Source organism: Haliotis cracherodii, unplaced genomic scaffold, assembly GCF_022045235.1.
Source record: "Haliotis cracherodii isolate W230 unplaced genomic scaffold, xgHalCrac1.p SCAF_17, whole genome shotgun sequence".
NCBI classification, from domain to species: Eukaryota; Metazoa; Mollusca; class Gastropoda; order Lepetellida; family Haliotidae; genus Haliotis; species Haliotis cracherodii.
The window spans coordinates 28,499,840-28,514,397 of record NW_027266272.1 but is presented as its reverse complement, the minus strand read 5'-3'; the positions used below and the strand labels follow the sequence as shown (position 1 = coordinate 28,514,397).

The 14,558-nt window shown below is 41.2% G+C and overlaps 1 protein-coding gene across 1 annotated transcript in view; it reads right to left on the bottom strand.

Annotated features, from left to right (window-relative positions):
• Nucleotides 1-555: 555 nt before the first annotated feature.
• LOC139465039 (coiled-coil domain-containing protein AGAP005037-like) overlaps nt 556-14,558 on the bottom strand; it is a 254,222-nt gene continuing 240,219 nt past the window's right edge. The window contains exons 13-19 of the mRNA XM_071246726.1: nt 12,041-12,246; nt 10,248-10,366; nt 8,390-8,520; nt 7,144-7,219; nt 6,650-6,748; nt 5,699-5,846; nt 556-4,936 (exon numbers count right to left, since the gene is read on the bottom strand). Of these exons, the coding sequence (XP_071102827.1) occupies nt 3,656-4,936; nt 5,699-5,846; nt 6,650-6,748; nt 7,144-7,219; nt 8,390-8,520; nt 10,248-10,366; nt 12,041-12,246 (2,060 nt within the window). The 3' untranslated portion in view covers nt 556-3,655. The remainder of the gene's footprint in view (nt 4,937-5,698; nt 5,847-6,649; nt 6,749-7,143; nt 7,220-8,389; nt 8,521-10,247; nt 10,367-12,040; nt 12,247-14,558) is intronic.

Below are 14,558 nucleotides of genomic sequence, written 5' to 3'. Positions count from 1 at the left end.
TCGTCTGTCCAAATGACGTGATCTTCAGCCCAGGCCAAATGTACCTGCCTCTGACCGAGACAATTAGTCTGAGCAGAAACGTTAATGCCACTGGCATTCCGCAGAATATTTCTGAGTGTGGTGGCAGTCACGAAGTGATGACATCTTGCTGCAATCTTGCAAAACCTGCCATCTCACTGTGTGGTGTATGTTGCGGGGCAGCTGATCCAAATGGCTAGTATCGATTCCATGCCCTGCTGATCACACTTTGGCTGACACCAAAGACATTTGCAATGTGACATTGTGATGACCCAGTTTTAAGCATGCCTATGCATCTGTCATCACATGACAGCTTTGCAATCCTCAGTAGCAAATGTAGTGCTTTCCAAAGATGATGTCTGTTCATTATGAAATCGATGTCCTGTTACCCAATCTTTGTGTACCAGGATATATCAATCTTTATTTGGTGGATGATTTTTGAATCATCAAAACTTGATCCTTCACAAACTTTGAGTAGTAAGTAAGAGGTTCTTAACTATTTTCCTTGTACACTGATAAGATAACAAATCCTTGTCGTATGTGATAATCGTTTATTCAGTCCTGCATGACTTTCTACAGAACATACCACTTTCCATCTCAGATTTCAACCTAAGGCAGTTTAAGATGACATACTTTTTGCAGCGAGCTTGCATAGTCACTGAATAGCAGGATGGAATGTTAGTTTTCAATTCGTTTCCAAGCAAGATTGTTAATTTCAAATTAATGAGGAATTAGTGAAAAAGCTTGAAAATAAGTTAATACCCCACATTTTACATTTGAACCCCAATAAAAATATAATTTGTTTTTGAATAAATATGTTTTGCCTGGTCCATTTTTTCTAAAATCATGGAAAATACTGGTGGCATAAACAAGCATAATGGCGATTTGTTACCAGCAACATGAAAACAAAGATGGCTGCCGAAGTCCATATATTCTTGCATATTGTCCTACTTCCACGGATCTTCATATCAGAATATGTGGAAATATCCAAATCTCACAACCAAAGTTCACTTGATTAACATACAATGCAACAAAAAAATCTACTTGAAAAAAATCTGACAAGCTTGTTATCTGGTGACGGTCGATGAAAAATCTGTACACAATTCCATTGTATTGCACCTGGTCTAAACTGTTGACACTACAGTCATAAAAAATCTAAGTATGTACATGCAACAATCAGCTTATAGTTTAACAGACAAAACCTGGAAAAGTATACAAGGTGACTTTTCAAATTAAATACTCGAAAGGAAAAACGATATGCCATTAAATGCTTCAAATATCCAAACTGTTTCAACCAGACAATATCTACTCTCAACTTTGAAATTCACACTCGAGAAAATGAAAACAGTTGAACCACAAAACTTGTAAAGTAGAATTGAAAATCACAAGAATGAGGTATGAGTTTGAAAGCAGTCTGGACGAATTGTAACATATACAATACAGGTAACAATACTGGACTGAAACTCACAGTTCAACAACAGCATCCACGTTTTCCTAACAGTTTCTAAAACGTGAGTGAAACCACGACTTCATGATATTAAACACCAAACAACTGCAATGAATGATCCCTGACTGATTCGTACTGTAATCCTCACACCAGCAAACATTTGTCACTGCGAGGCAAATACAAGGACACACAAGGACATCTAGGTACAATTCTCCTTTGATTAAATACTAAAGTCTGGATTATCATAAATTCCTGTGTGTCACAGTTCGTTCATCGTGTATATTGTATCCGCGGCACATATATCAACACATGTTATTCGGAACGTGTTCAAGAACATAATTGCTGGTATATTCTTGGTTTCAATGAGAGGGACTAGAAACATTTGGGTCCATCACCTTGCATAACTTTGTGTAACTACTGTAACAGATCAATTTAATTTCCCTCGTCAAAGACATAGCTTTACCCTTATCAGATATGGAGGCATACCATTGGATATGCAGCCCTATCATCAGATGCATAGCTTACCATCATCCGATATGCAGCTATACCATCCGATATACTGGAATGCCATCCGATATACTGGAATACCATCCAATATGCTGCTATACCATCTGATATGTAGCTTTACCATCCGATAAACTGGAATACCAACCGATATGCAGCTATACCATCTGATATGCAGCTATACCATCTGATATGCAGCTATACCATCTGATATGCAGCTATACCATCTGATATGCAGCTATACCATCTGATATGTAGCTATACCATCAGATATGTAGCTATACCATCTGATATGCAGCTATACCATCTGATATGCAGCTATACCATCTGATATGCAGCTATACCATCTGATATGCAGCTATACCATCTGATATGTAGCCATACAATCCGATTTACTGCAATACCATCCGATACACTGCAATACCATCCGATACTAAGCAATCCCCTCATCATGTATACTATCTGTCTGTTCCCACTGAGTATTGGTGCATTCAGACACATCTCACCCCTAAACAAGGGTTGAGTTCAAGCTAATAATAAATGCCAAGAAATCAGTTCCTTTAAATGCACCGAGCAAATGACCAATGATGTAGGTTCCACTACTCAACACAGCTTTCACCATTCCAGAACCAATATAAATGTTTCACTTCTTCGTTTCCTCCATCGGAATCAAACCACATTGTCCCGTCATTTCACATGCAGCTGTGTGTCTGTCGCCCCATGACACGACCCTCTTGTCACTAGACTCCTGCCACAACAGGGTATCGATAAATAATCCTCCAACACTCTTGATTTTCCTGTGTTGTCTACATTCAGAGTGTTCCGAGTCCACTCAATGCCATCTGCTGGTGCAGCCATGCCTGCTGAACACAAGCCATGGACAGCACACTGCATGTCCATCTTGATTCTGGACATTATTGCAGGTCAGTCTGTTTGACAGGCGTTCCATTGGAGTTCCTTGATCACTCCTAATGTCTCCAACCTTATTACTTCACTTATTGCACCATCAAGCTCCTATCTACAAAAATGCTTGTGAAATGCTTTCACACTATATTGCATTCAACAGCACACCAGAGTCATGAATGCCATGGATTTAAATACAATAATCACAGCACTATCCATGATCAATATTGATATCATTGTCCCAAGTATTAAAGATGGTCACCATAATCATCTTTTTCTTCCTCCTCCTTTCTTCTTCATCCAAGGACAAGTTTATTTAACAACAGAATCAATAATCACTTGACTGTTTCTGGACGAGTTCAATCATCCGTTGAAAATCGATGCAGTTCTTTGAAGAGGTCTGATTAAGTTACAATCACACGAACATCCTTGGATCCATTTCTCCCACACACAGACATGGTTTTGTCCATCACAAGCTGTGGTCAGTGTTCCTCCTTAAGTATCCAGTATCACATTGTATCTTTTTCACAACATGGCAAGAGTTGCTTCCCTTTATGCCTTATAACCAAAAAAGTATTGGGTTGTTGGCACTTGAAGGGACGTAGTCCGGGTTCCCGCAGGAACTCACATCGGATGGGGGCTGGTCAAGTTACTGACCACACAAGTCTCCACCCGTCTGGTCAGCTCCAGTCTGGAGTGCAGGTCAGTGGCACAAAATGAAGGCAACCACTTGTGGTATTTGCATCTGTAGTTATAGCACCATCTGTCAACTCAAGCCACCAGCTACCTGTTCACTCCAGACTTTCTGTCACCAGCCTTCGAGTTGATCCCATTCATGTTGGTTTTCTCCGTGGTCTGTATTGTACTCTGTCGCTTCATCATCTCGTTTGTTTCTCGAACAAGTTCCTCCAACTTCTTCTGTTCCTCCTGAATCCTCTGCTGTGCTAATATCTTCTCGTCCGATGGACTTGTTGCTTTCTTCTGAAGCAGACTTGATCGGCGTTCTGGGGGTGGGGGCTTGACCTTTCTCTCCCCGGTACTCTCCCGCCGGACAACATCTGCTGATGTCCGCCTCATCACAACGCCCCCTTGTTGCGAGTCCAGACTTGCACTAGAGCTCGTGCTCTCGCTGCTGCTTCCTCGCTCTTCCCGAGACAATCTCTTTCCTTCTTCCACGCTCGCTTTGTTTATTATGCGCTCAGGTGCCACTTTCTGACTTTGAAGATCAGGACGATTCATATTTGCATATATTCCCGCAACGAGATCCTTCTCAAACTTAGATGTGGGTTTCTTGGGAGGTGTAGGCTTTGGTGTGGATGATACCGGTCCACGACCTTGACCTTCATGATATATGGCATCCTTTGTTTTGTCCTCGGACTCGTCTGGAGATGGCGAGATTACAGAGACAGTGTGAACCGGAGACACAACATTGCCATTGGTTGTATTGGAACTACTTGAAATACTTGCTGTTGGCAGACGGCTGCTTTTCCTTGGAGGAGGCGGAGGTGGAACCTTTTTCTGTTTGCCATCGGAACTTTCTCCCTTCTTGCTGCTGGGGGATGTGGGCTGGGAGGATGACTTACCAGATACTCGTGGAATGCTCAGCTGAGATCGCGTGGGGGAGATGTCGCTCTTAAGAATGTACGTATCATTCAGATTGTTGGGTTTGGATCCCCCACCAGAAGTTAAACTCGAAGATGGTATCCTAACAGTATAGTCCATTGTCATTCTTGAAGGGTTCACCTCCTTCTCCGGCGATTTTGGTGGTGACATGTCTCCGAAGAAGGCTGCTCTAGCTGCGTATTTATCTGTTGTGTTCTTTGCGTCACTTTCACATTTCATGCCGACATTACTGATTTTCTCCGTAGTTTCCGTCAGCGGCATGGATGCATGTGGAGGTGCAGACCTCGGTCCACAGTCCACACTGTCCCTGAAGTCCACATCCCCATCACCCTCCGACGACGGACGCAGGGCTCGGGATGCCAGTTCTAGAGATTTCCCCATCTTGAGAGCTTCCTGCTTGGTAGAGATCTTTTTCTTTCTCTCCCGGGATGTCTCAGCTGCCTGTGGAGATCAAACATAGGCATCAGAAACAAGATTTACACATAAATTGCCTATTCAGCAATATCTCATTCATGTTTACCGACATAAACACACAGCAAAACTCAAATACAGTGAAGCCCTGTTAGACAGGAAACCTGCCTTGTGGAACATTCCTGGTGTAAAGTAAAAATATATACACAGACTTTTATCAATACGGAAACATATTAATTATTAATTCAGAAGCACAAGTATATGCTTATTTATTACTTTTATTTGTAAAGATATTGTTAACATCAATCTTAGTGAGTTGGGTTTAATGCTGCTTTAAACAGTATTCCAGTTACATCACGGCGTGTCAACTTGATGTGGGAGGATGGAGGTCTTTGACGTTTACCACTTCAATGAAACCCAAACCTAGAAGCATACTTGGGACAAACTAGGATTTTAACCCATGATCGTAGTTTTCTGGTCTGCCCAGGGTACGCAGCTCTATACAGCGAATTGCGGCAGCTAAGATGACTGGACCTCTGGACCCAAACAACAATCTCAAGAATCTTAAGGACACAGTGTAATTTTTGTGACTGCATCTACTTCTTACAGTTCCATGGTCTTTGGACCCAGTTTGGAAAAACAATTTTTATTAATTTTTTATTATTTTTTTTATAAATTTCCCAATATTTTAAGAAGATAAACCCGTGACCTTGTGTGACGTTACAACACAGACACTACAAGGGGAAGACAACTTACGCATCCAGCGAGGTATAGACAATAGTTTATCCGTACCTCAATCTTCGCGACACGACTGTCATGGTTGGGGACGATGGCTCGGATGTTTTCTAGAACAGTCTTCCTGTCTTCATCACCTACTTCCTTCAGGTTGGAGGCGATGGGTGGGATCTGGGGCGGGCGATGCTCCTGGACTGAAGCCAGTCTGCGGAATATGGACAGACTCGGTTCAGATATGGAAGTCAAATGTAGCTAATACTGCAGGCCAACCAGGCTAATTGTCAATCAATGAAAGTGAAAGGACGATGATATGATCAATCTCACTGACAAATATGGAAGTGAAAAGATGTATAACCAGAATAATTGTCAAACAATGAAAGTAAAAAGACAATATGATCAGACTCATTGTCAGACGTGAAGGACAAATTAGGCTGACATGGCAAGGCTCATTGTCAGGCATGGAAGTGAAATGAAGCTTTAAAATTGTTTCCAGACTAAATACACCGATTGATACTTATAAATGAGTCTCCTAGTGGGACTCCAGGACAGAAAAGGTCCCCAGTACCCCATGCTTGTCCCCTGTAGGATTCCAGGACAGAAAAGGTCCCCAGTACCCCATGCTTGTACCCTGTAGGATTCCAGGACAGAACAGGTCCCCAGTACCCCATGCTTGTACCTTGTAGGCTTCAAGGACAGAACAGGTCCCCAGTAACCTACGCTTGTCTCCCTGTAGGCTTCCAGGACAGAACAGGTCCCCAGTAACCCACCCTTGTCTTCCTGTAGGATTCCAGGACAGAACAGGTCCCCAGTACCCCATGCTTGTTTTAAACCTAGACTAATTATTGACTGACTGTCAACATGCCTCAATGACATGGATCGATGCTCATGTGGTCCACCACTAGTTTGTCTGGACCAGACTCGACAGTTTACAGGCCACTGGGACATAGCTGGCAGATATCAACATTCACTCCCAATCCTGACTGTCAGTTTGCCTTCCATTACTCCTACCGTTTGAGTGTGTACAGCGTCCCCGTCAGCTTCTTGCATCTCTTCAGGTCTATCTCTAGCTTCTCCGGTTCTTCCTTCAGGAATCTGGAATACACAAACCTACCACCCTGTACTGTACTGATTGAACTGAAGCACAAACACTACCAAACAGAGACGAACTGGCAATGTCAAGGACATACATGACTGTCAAGAGTGTTCTGACAATGACCAGGTTTTACTGACAATGTCATGGGTTAATGAGATTGTCAACACTGTTCTGACAATGACCAGGTTTTACTGACAATGTCATGGGTTAATGAGATTGTCAACACTGTTCTGACAAATACCAGGTTTTACCTGCAATGTCATTGCTTAATGAGATTGTCAACACTGTTCTGACAAAGACCAGGTTTTACCTACAATGTCATGGGTTAATGAGATTGTCAACACTGTTCTGACAAAGACCAGGTTTTACTGAGATTGTCAACACTGTTCTGACAAAGATTGTCGCTTACTTCTCTTCCCGCACCACGATCTCCATCTCCCCTGCCATCACCGACTTCAGCTGCTCCTGCAGGGCGGGATACCTCGCTGGAAACATCCACCCATATTACATAGTTACTCAGAACCAACAGTTACTGTACACATTCTGATTTATACACACAAATGTATACACTGGACGCATAAATATATATTCATATTGCATCCCGAAGGACACACAATAAATAAAAATTCATTGTACCCAACTTTTGACAAGAAATATAAAGGTCCTGTAATTAAAACATTTATAAAATCTTCCAGTACAGTACCATAATTTCATTACTTTAAAGGACTGTCATATTCCTTGTAAGAGTCCTTGAAAAAAATTAGACTGCCTCCGTGGTCTAGTGGTAGAGCGTCCGCCAGGAGAGCAGAAGGTCCGGGGTTCGATCCCCGGCTGCATCATACCAAAAGATGTTCAAAATGCTACTTGTTATTACCCTGTCTGGCGCTCGGCATTAAGAGGCTAAAACAAGGACTGGTCGGCTTGGAGTCAGTATACTGTGTCTAAGTGGGGTGTTCATGTTAAACTGCGGCATGGTATCTCAGTGGGCTAGCACTATAAATCGGCATCAGTCCAGACTAGTACAAGCAGCCACACACACACACTGCACGTCGCTATTTAAGTGCAATAATCTTGGATGCAATGTTAAGCCCCATTTCACCTCACCCCACACCTTGAAATATATTATTGGGGTCCCCTTGACCAATAGTTGTAGATGTCAAAGTAAAACCTCTGTGATCATTTTTGGATTTATTGACCTTTGAAAACATTGATGTATAATTGGACCAAAGATAGACCACATAGGCTGCTCTCCATATTAATAGCAGTGACAAAACCCTTCCATAATTGTAAGAAATCTCTGCTAAAAGCACAGTACATTTTACAATTCTAGCTATATCATGAATCACTATCAAATGTGACCATGCCAGGTGCTCAACAAAAGGTAAGCATATCCTGACCCACAGGTGACACCATCACAAACACATGCAAAGGCAAGTCAAGTGTTAACAGGAACAAATATGGGAACACATACATGTGGTACAAGGGTACATAGGGAATTGCATCAGACATGATTTTGGTCACTTTTTGGAAGCTGTACTATGGCCTTGATTGCTGTAATGCTTGCAGACAGTTTTGATAAATTATACTGTAGCCATCTTGAAAAATACTCATACTAATCATAAAATAAGAAAAAAATGACTTTAATTGTTTTCTACCTTTGAGATCAGCCAGTGACTTGGTGACATTACTCAGTATGAGAGCCATTCCTTCTACGTCAGACATGTTGACTCGACACTGGCGGGATATGACGTCTGCTCGCAACTCTTCCACGCTAGACTCAAGGTCACTGAAACATGGAAACAGAATAGGGTTTCCTCATCATGGTGTGTATTAAATAGGTGTTCTGATTGACTGCCATCGATGGTCTGAGGTTCATGACTGAATGATAATTTGGTAGTATGGTGCTGGTTGATGGTAGTATCGTGAGTTTGTTGTCAAATCAGCACTCAGCAATATTCCAACAATATGATGGGCCTGGCAGTCATTGTAAGTTATTGAGACTAGACACTCTAGTGATTGATATCATGAGCAACAATCCATCCACAATCAGGGTATGATGACTCACTTTAAACCAAGTTACCGAGTCTGACGACATGATTCATTTAGTCACATCATACAACCAGCAAAGGTTGCTGGGTCCCAATTTTAACCAAGAATCCACTTCAGTGAGTTGATACAGCACCACATTAGATTGTTGACAGCTTTGATTACAAATCTAAATTCAGTGAAATTACCCATTTTTTTTATCCAACATAGCACACTTCAAAAAAGCACACTTCATATACCATATAGGACACTTCATACCATATAGCACACTTCATACCACTAAGCACACTTCATACCACTAAGCACACTTCATATACCACTGAGCACACTTCATATACCATATAACACACTTCATATACCATATAGCACACATCATACCACATAGCATACTTCATATACCGTATAACACACGTCATACCGCATAGCACACTTCATACCATATAGCACACTACAAATACCACATAGCACACTTCATACCACATAGCACATCATACCACATAGCACACTTCATATACCATATAGCACACTTCATACCATATAGCACACTCCATATGCCATATAGCACACTTCATACCATACAGCACACTTCAAACCACTAAGCACACTTCATATACCGTATAACACATGTCATACCACATAGCACACTTCATACCATATAGCAAACTACAAATACCACATAGCACACTTCATACCACATAGCACACTTCATATACCATATAGCACACTTCATATACCATATAGCACACTTCATACCGTATAGCACACTTCATACCACATAGCACACTTCATATACCATATAGCACACTTCATACCATACAGCACACTTCATACCATAGAGCACACTTCATATACCACATAGCACACTTCATATAACATACAACACACTTCATACCACATAACACACTTCATGCCATATAACACACTTCATACCACATAGCACACTTCATATACCATATGGCACACTACAAATACCACAAAGCACACTTCATACCACATAGCACACATCATACCACATAGCACACTTCATATACCATATAGCACACTTCATACCATATAGCACACTTCATACCATATAGCGCACTTCAAACCACTAAGCACACTTCATATCATATAGCACACTACAAATACCATATAGCACACTTCATACCATATAGCACGCTTCATACAATATAGCACACTTCATATACCATATAGCACACTTCATATACCATATAGCACACTTCATACCATATGGCACACTTCATATACCATATGGCACACTTCATACCATATAGCACACTTCATATACAACATAGCACACTTCATATACCATATAGCACACGTCATACCACATAGCACACTTCATATACCAAAAACACACGTCATACCACATAGCACACTTCACACTTCATATACCGTATAACACACTTCATATACCATATAACACACTTCATACCATATAGCACACATTACATCCTGGCAACTCACGTCAACTCTTTAGCTATCTTTGCCTTGTCCTCGATGTACGTGTGTCTGTCTGAGTCGGTCTCCGACCTCTGGCGCCGGACCACCTGACTGCTGGCGCCGGGAATGGTCCGCAGCACATCCTGACAACAGGAGATCTCCATGTCACAACCTCATACCAACAATCTAGATGCTGGACCAGCTGATGGACCTGGACCCAACACTGGCATCAGGAAACTAGGTCCAGCCAACATATGATCAACTAATAATCAACTGATCTGTCACTTCCGAATGTGTGGCATAAATTCAAAATATGGGCATGATCTGTGAACGTGTGGCATAATCTCAAAACATGTAACAATATCTTTTATAAGTGTTATAGTCTTGAAATATGTGTAGATATTTTCTAAATGAGTACTATATTTTCTATTCTATGTCATAATCTCGAAATATGTGGCAAAATGTCTGAACAAACTTGCAATGAAATCCTTGAGACAATCACTCTGCTGCGTTTCGATCAGCAATACACCACTGGGCCACCAGACCCAGTCCTCAATTAATAACATTGATGTCAATGATAGCCTAAATAACCTCAAGATACTTTAATACCATCATTCTCAAACTCAACAAGTTTCTTCAACATACCCATCGTCTATACTTCGCAGGTTTGTATACTCTCTGTTCCTCCACCATTCGACAATACAAGAGGCCAATTGTCTGTATAGTTGCTATTCTTAAAACTAAATCATGCAATGGGCTGGGATCTAATATCTACCTTCCACTCCATTCACTGGATCACAGAAGCTGTCCAATTTGGATTATAATTATACACGAACTCATTTCATTGGCTGACTTTAACTAGTCAGCCAGTATCACTACACCACATATCAGTCCAGTGGATTCATGGATGGTGGAGAAACACACAATTTTTACAAACCCGTGAAAAATAGACAATGTGACCTATCTTGAACTGGACGATGGTCTTCTGAATGGTGTCCATGTCATGTGACCTACCTTGATCTGGACGATGGTCTTCTGAATGGTGTCAATGTCATGTGACCTACCTTGATCTGGACGATGGTCTTCTGAATGGTGTCCATGTCATGTGACCTACCTTGATCTGGACGATGGTCTTTTGAATGGTGTCAATGTCATGTGACCTACCTTGAGTTGGACGATGGTCTTCTGAGTGGTTTCAATGTCATGTTACCTACCTTGAGCTGGACGATGGTCTTCTGAATGGTGTCAATGTCATGTGACCTACCTTGAGTTGGACGATGGTCTTTTGAATGGTGTCAATGTCATGTGACCTACCTTGAGCTGGACGATAGTCTTCTGAATGGTGTCAATGTCATGTGACCTACCTTGAGTTGGACGATGGTCTTTTGAATGGTGTCAATGTCATGTGACCTACCTTGAGTTGAACGATGGTCCTTTGAATGGTGTCAATGTCATGTGACCTACCTTGAGCTGGACGATAGTCTTCTGAATGGTGTCAATGTCATGTGACTTATCTTGATCTGGACAATGGTCTTTTGAATAGTGTCAATGTCATGTGACTTACCTTGAGCTGGACGATGGTCTTTTGAATGGTGTCAATGTCATGTGACCTACCTTGAGCTGGACGATGGTCTTCTGAATGGTGTCAGTCATGACATGTGACCTACCTTGAGGGGGATGATGGTCTTCTGAATGGTGTCAATGTCATGTGACCTACCTTGATCTGGACAATGGTCTTCTGAATAGTGTCCATGTCATGTGACCTACCTTGATCTGGACGATGGTCTTCTGAATAGTGTCAATGTCAAGTGACCTACCTTGAGCTGGACGATGGTCTTCTGAATGGTGTCCATCATGTCTTCCTTGTTGATCTGCTGCATGCGACGCAAACCACGCAACTCCCCCTTCAGCTCACAGGCCTTCTGCCGGATGTTCAAGATGGAGTCACGCAGATCGGAGTCTCGCAGCTCGGAGCCGGTCAGCGTCCCGCTCTGACTGGAGGCCGTGGGGATGTCTGACATGCCTGAAGTAAGAGGACAATGCATGAAGAGAGGTAACTCTTACAATGTTACAGCAAATAATGGCATCAGTTCAGAGTTAGACAGTTATATACCTCTACAGATGTTCTTATACGTGTACACTGCTCTTTGATCCAACATAGGATCTATCAAAGTCAAAAGAGACATTGCTATACCAATGACTCATTTATCTACACTTTTTTGACTGGAGAGGGAAATGTATGACAAGGGCCCTTTCTGGCCATAGGTACTGCATAGTTAAGAAATAAACCAAGTGTTTAGAAATTGTGACAGTTATCAGATTGTTCATATGAATGACAACTAGACTTTGTTAATTTCAACACTTTTTTTTTTACTCAATAAAAAATTAGGCTAAATTAGTGTGTTGAAAAGGATAAGGATTTTTTTCATATTGACAATGAGCAAGTCTTTTAACCAAGATATATTTCTTAGGAGATATATATATGAAAGACATATAAAGACATAATGTAAAAAGATCATCCTGGATCACAAACTAGGCAGATCTTTTCTTCTATATGGAAACACCATCCTTTCTCTCTAATTTTAACCCTTCTTATATACTTGATCATGTCAGAAGTCTAAAACTTGCATGTAACAAGAGGAAAAGGGGTAATTGTCAACAATATGAACATGTCTGATACCACTATTTCAAAATTTCCCTAACTTTCAAATCTGACATTTCCAGTAGGCCAAGAAGGGTCCTTATCTTGCAGTGTCCTTTCACTGCCATCCAGATAGACAGGATTTACTGTAGAAAGGTCCCTCTGTATCTCCAGTTTAAAAGACGTCACTTTTGGAAGAGGTTAAAAGTGAACATGGCTTTTCAAAATGTGAAATTGGTGTCATGACGTTTGTTGTACCAGCAGTGACTCCGTCAAGAACAGTTAAAAACACAAGAGGATAGAGATGAAAGATTCTTAAGAAAAACAAAATATTGAAATAAAATAATTGAAGAATTGGGAGAAAAATGCAAAACAGAAGCAGGTAAATGGATATATATTGGATGATTGCAAAGAAGCAAGCTTTGTAAACACACGCAACATCAAGCAAAGAACAAAAACTAAAGACAGAAACGTTTGTTTCTCTTTGAAATAAAGTATGGTCTGTGTCAGTAACTACCGGTAGGTTTAAGGAGCTCGGAGACTGCTCTGGCAGTTGTCAGATTTGACTCCCCTATTGATGGTACCTGAGACATCAATCCACCGTGCAGAGGGTAAAATAGTCTAAGGGATTATATTGAACCCAAGGCAAATGTAAACGGACCTTTCACAACAATTCTTTTTAATCTATTTGGTCCATATCTAATAAACCATGATTTTCAAATACGGTACTACAAATCTACCGATTTGTGTGGTATTACTATCACCTAACTGACACTGTCTTCTTATATTATCACTATTAACATGAAGAAGTAACCTAAAACATGTAGCTGTATCAAAATGTTCGAAATAGGGCACTTATAGTGTTACATCTCAATGACTCGCTCAGGGGTGTCGTATTCCTCGTCATGTAAATAGTTATTAATGAGATCTCCACTGTCCCTCACGTTTTATGCATGACTACTGATTACACAGATCACTGCACCACAATGGCTCCTCTGACTTGTTGATGTCACCGTATGCAGGCGACAGTGGTAATTCTGAATCCCTGCTTCGGCAGTTGTGGGTACTCGCAAGTGACATACAGGCGGTTAAAATCAGATCTCTCACTCAGATATGATTCCTCTCTGATTGAAGATCTGATTACGCATGTGTCGGAGCAACGAGATCGAACTTTGACATACAATCTAAATGAAGTCTAAATGGGTTCTTGAGCCGATCAGATGTCGGTTTTCTTAAACAATGTAGCTTCATTTCTCTACCACTGTGATTCAGAATTTCAGTTTTAACAAAAGAAATGCCATATGGAACACAAACAAATCTTTTGATGGGATCATTGTGGTGTCGATGCCATGGAGTTCAGAAACGATGGTGTATAAAGTACCCACAACATAGGCGAATTCAGAGGGGGGTCCTACCATGTAGTATGTTGTAGACAATCTCTCCTCCCCCCCAAACTGAAAGAGGATTTTGAAGTTTTGGACCTAAAATTCTGGTTCTGCCCATGTACAACAATATACAAGGTAAAGGCATCGTCCTTCAGAACTGATCATGTTAAGTTTGTTTTCAAGATACTGAAATCTGAATTGCCAGCTTGAATGCTTTGTTCACTAGTACCAAGAACATGGAACTCTCAAAGGTTGGCTGATTAGAAAGTCCACCTGAGGTCACCTTCTGTGAAGGTCATCAGATCTACA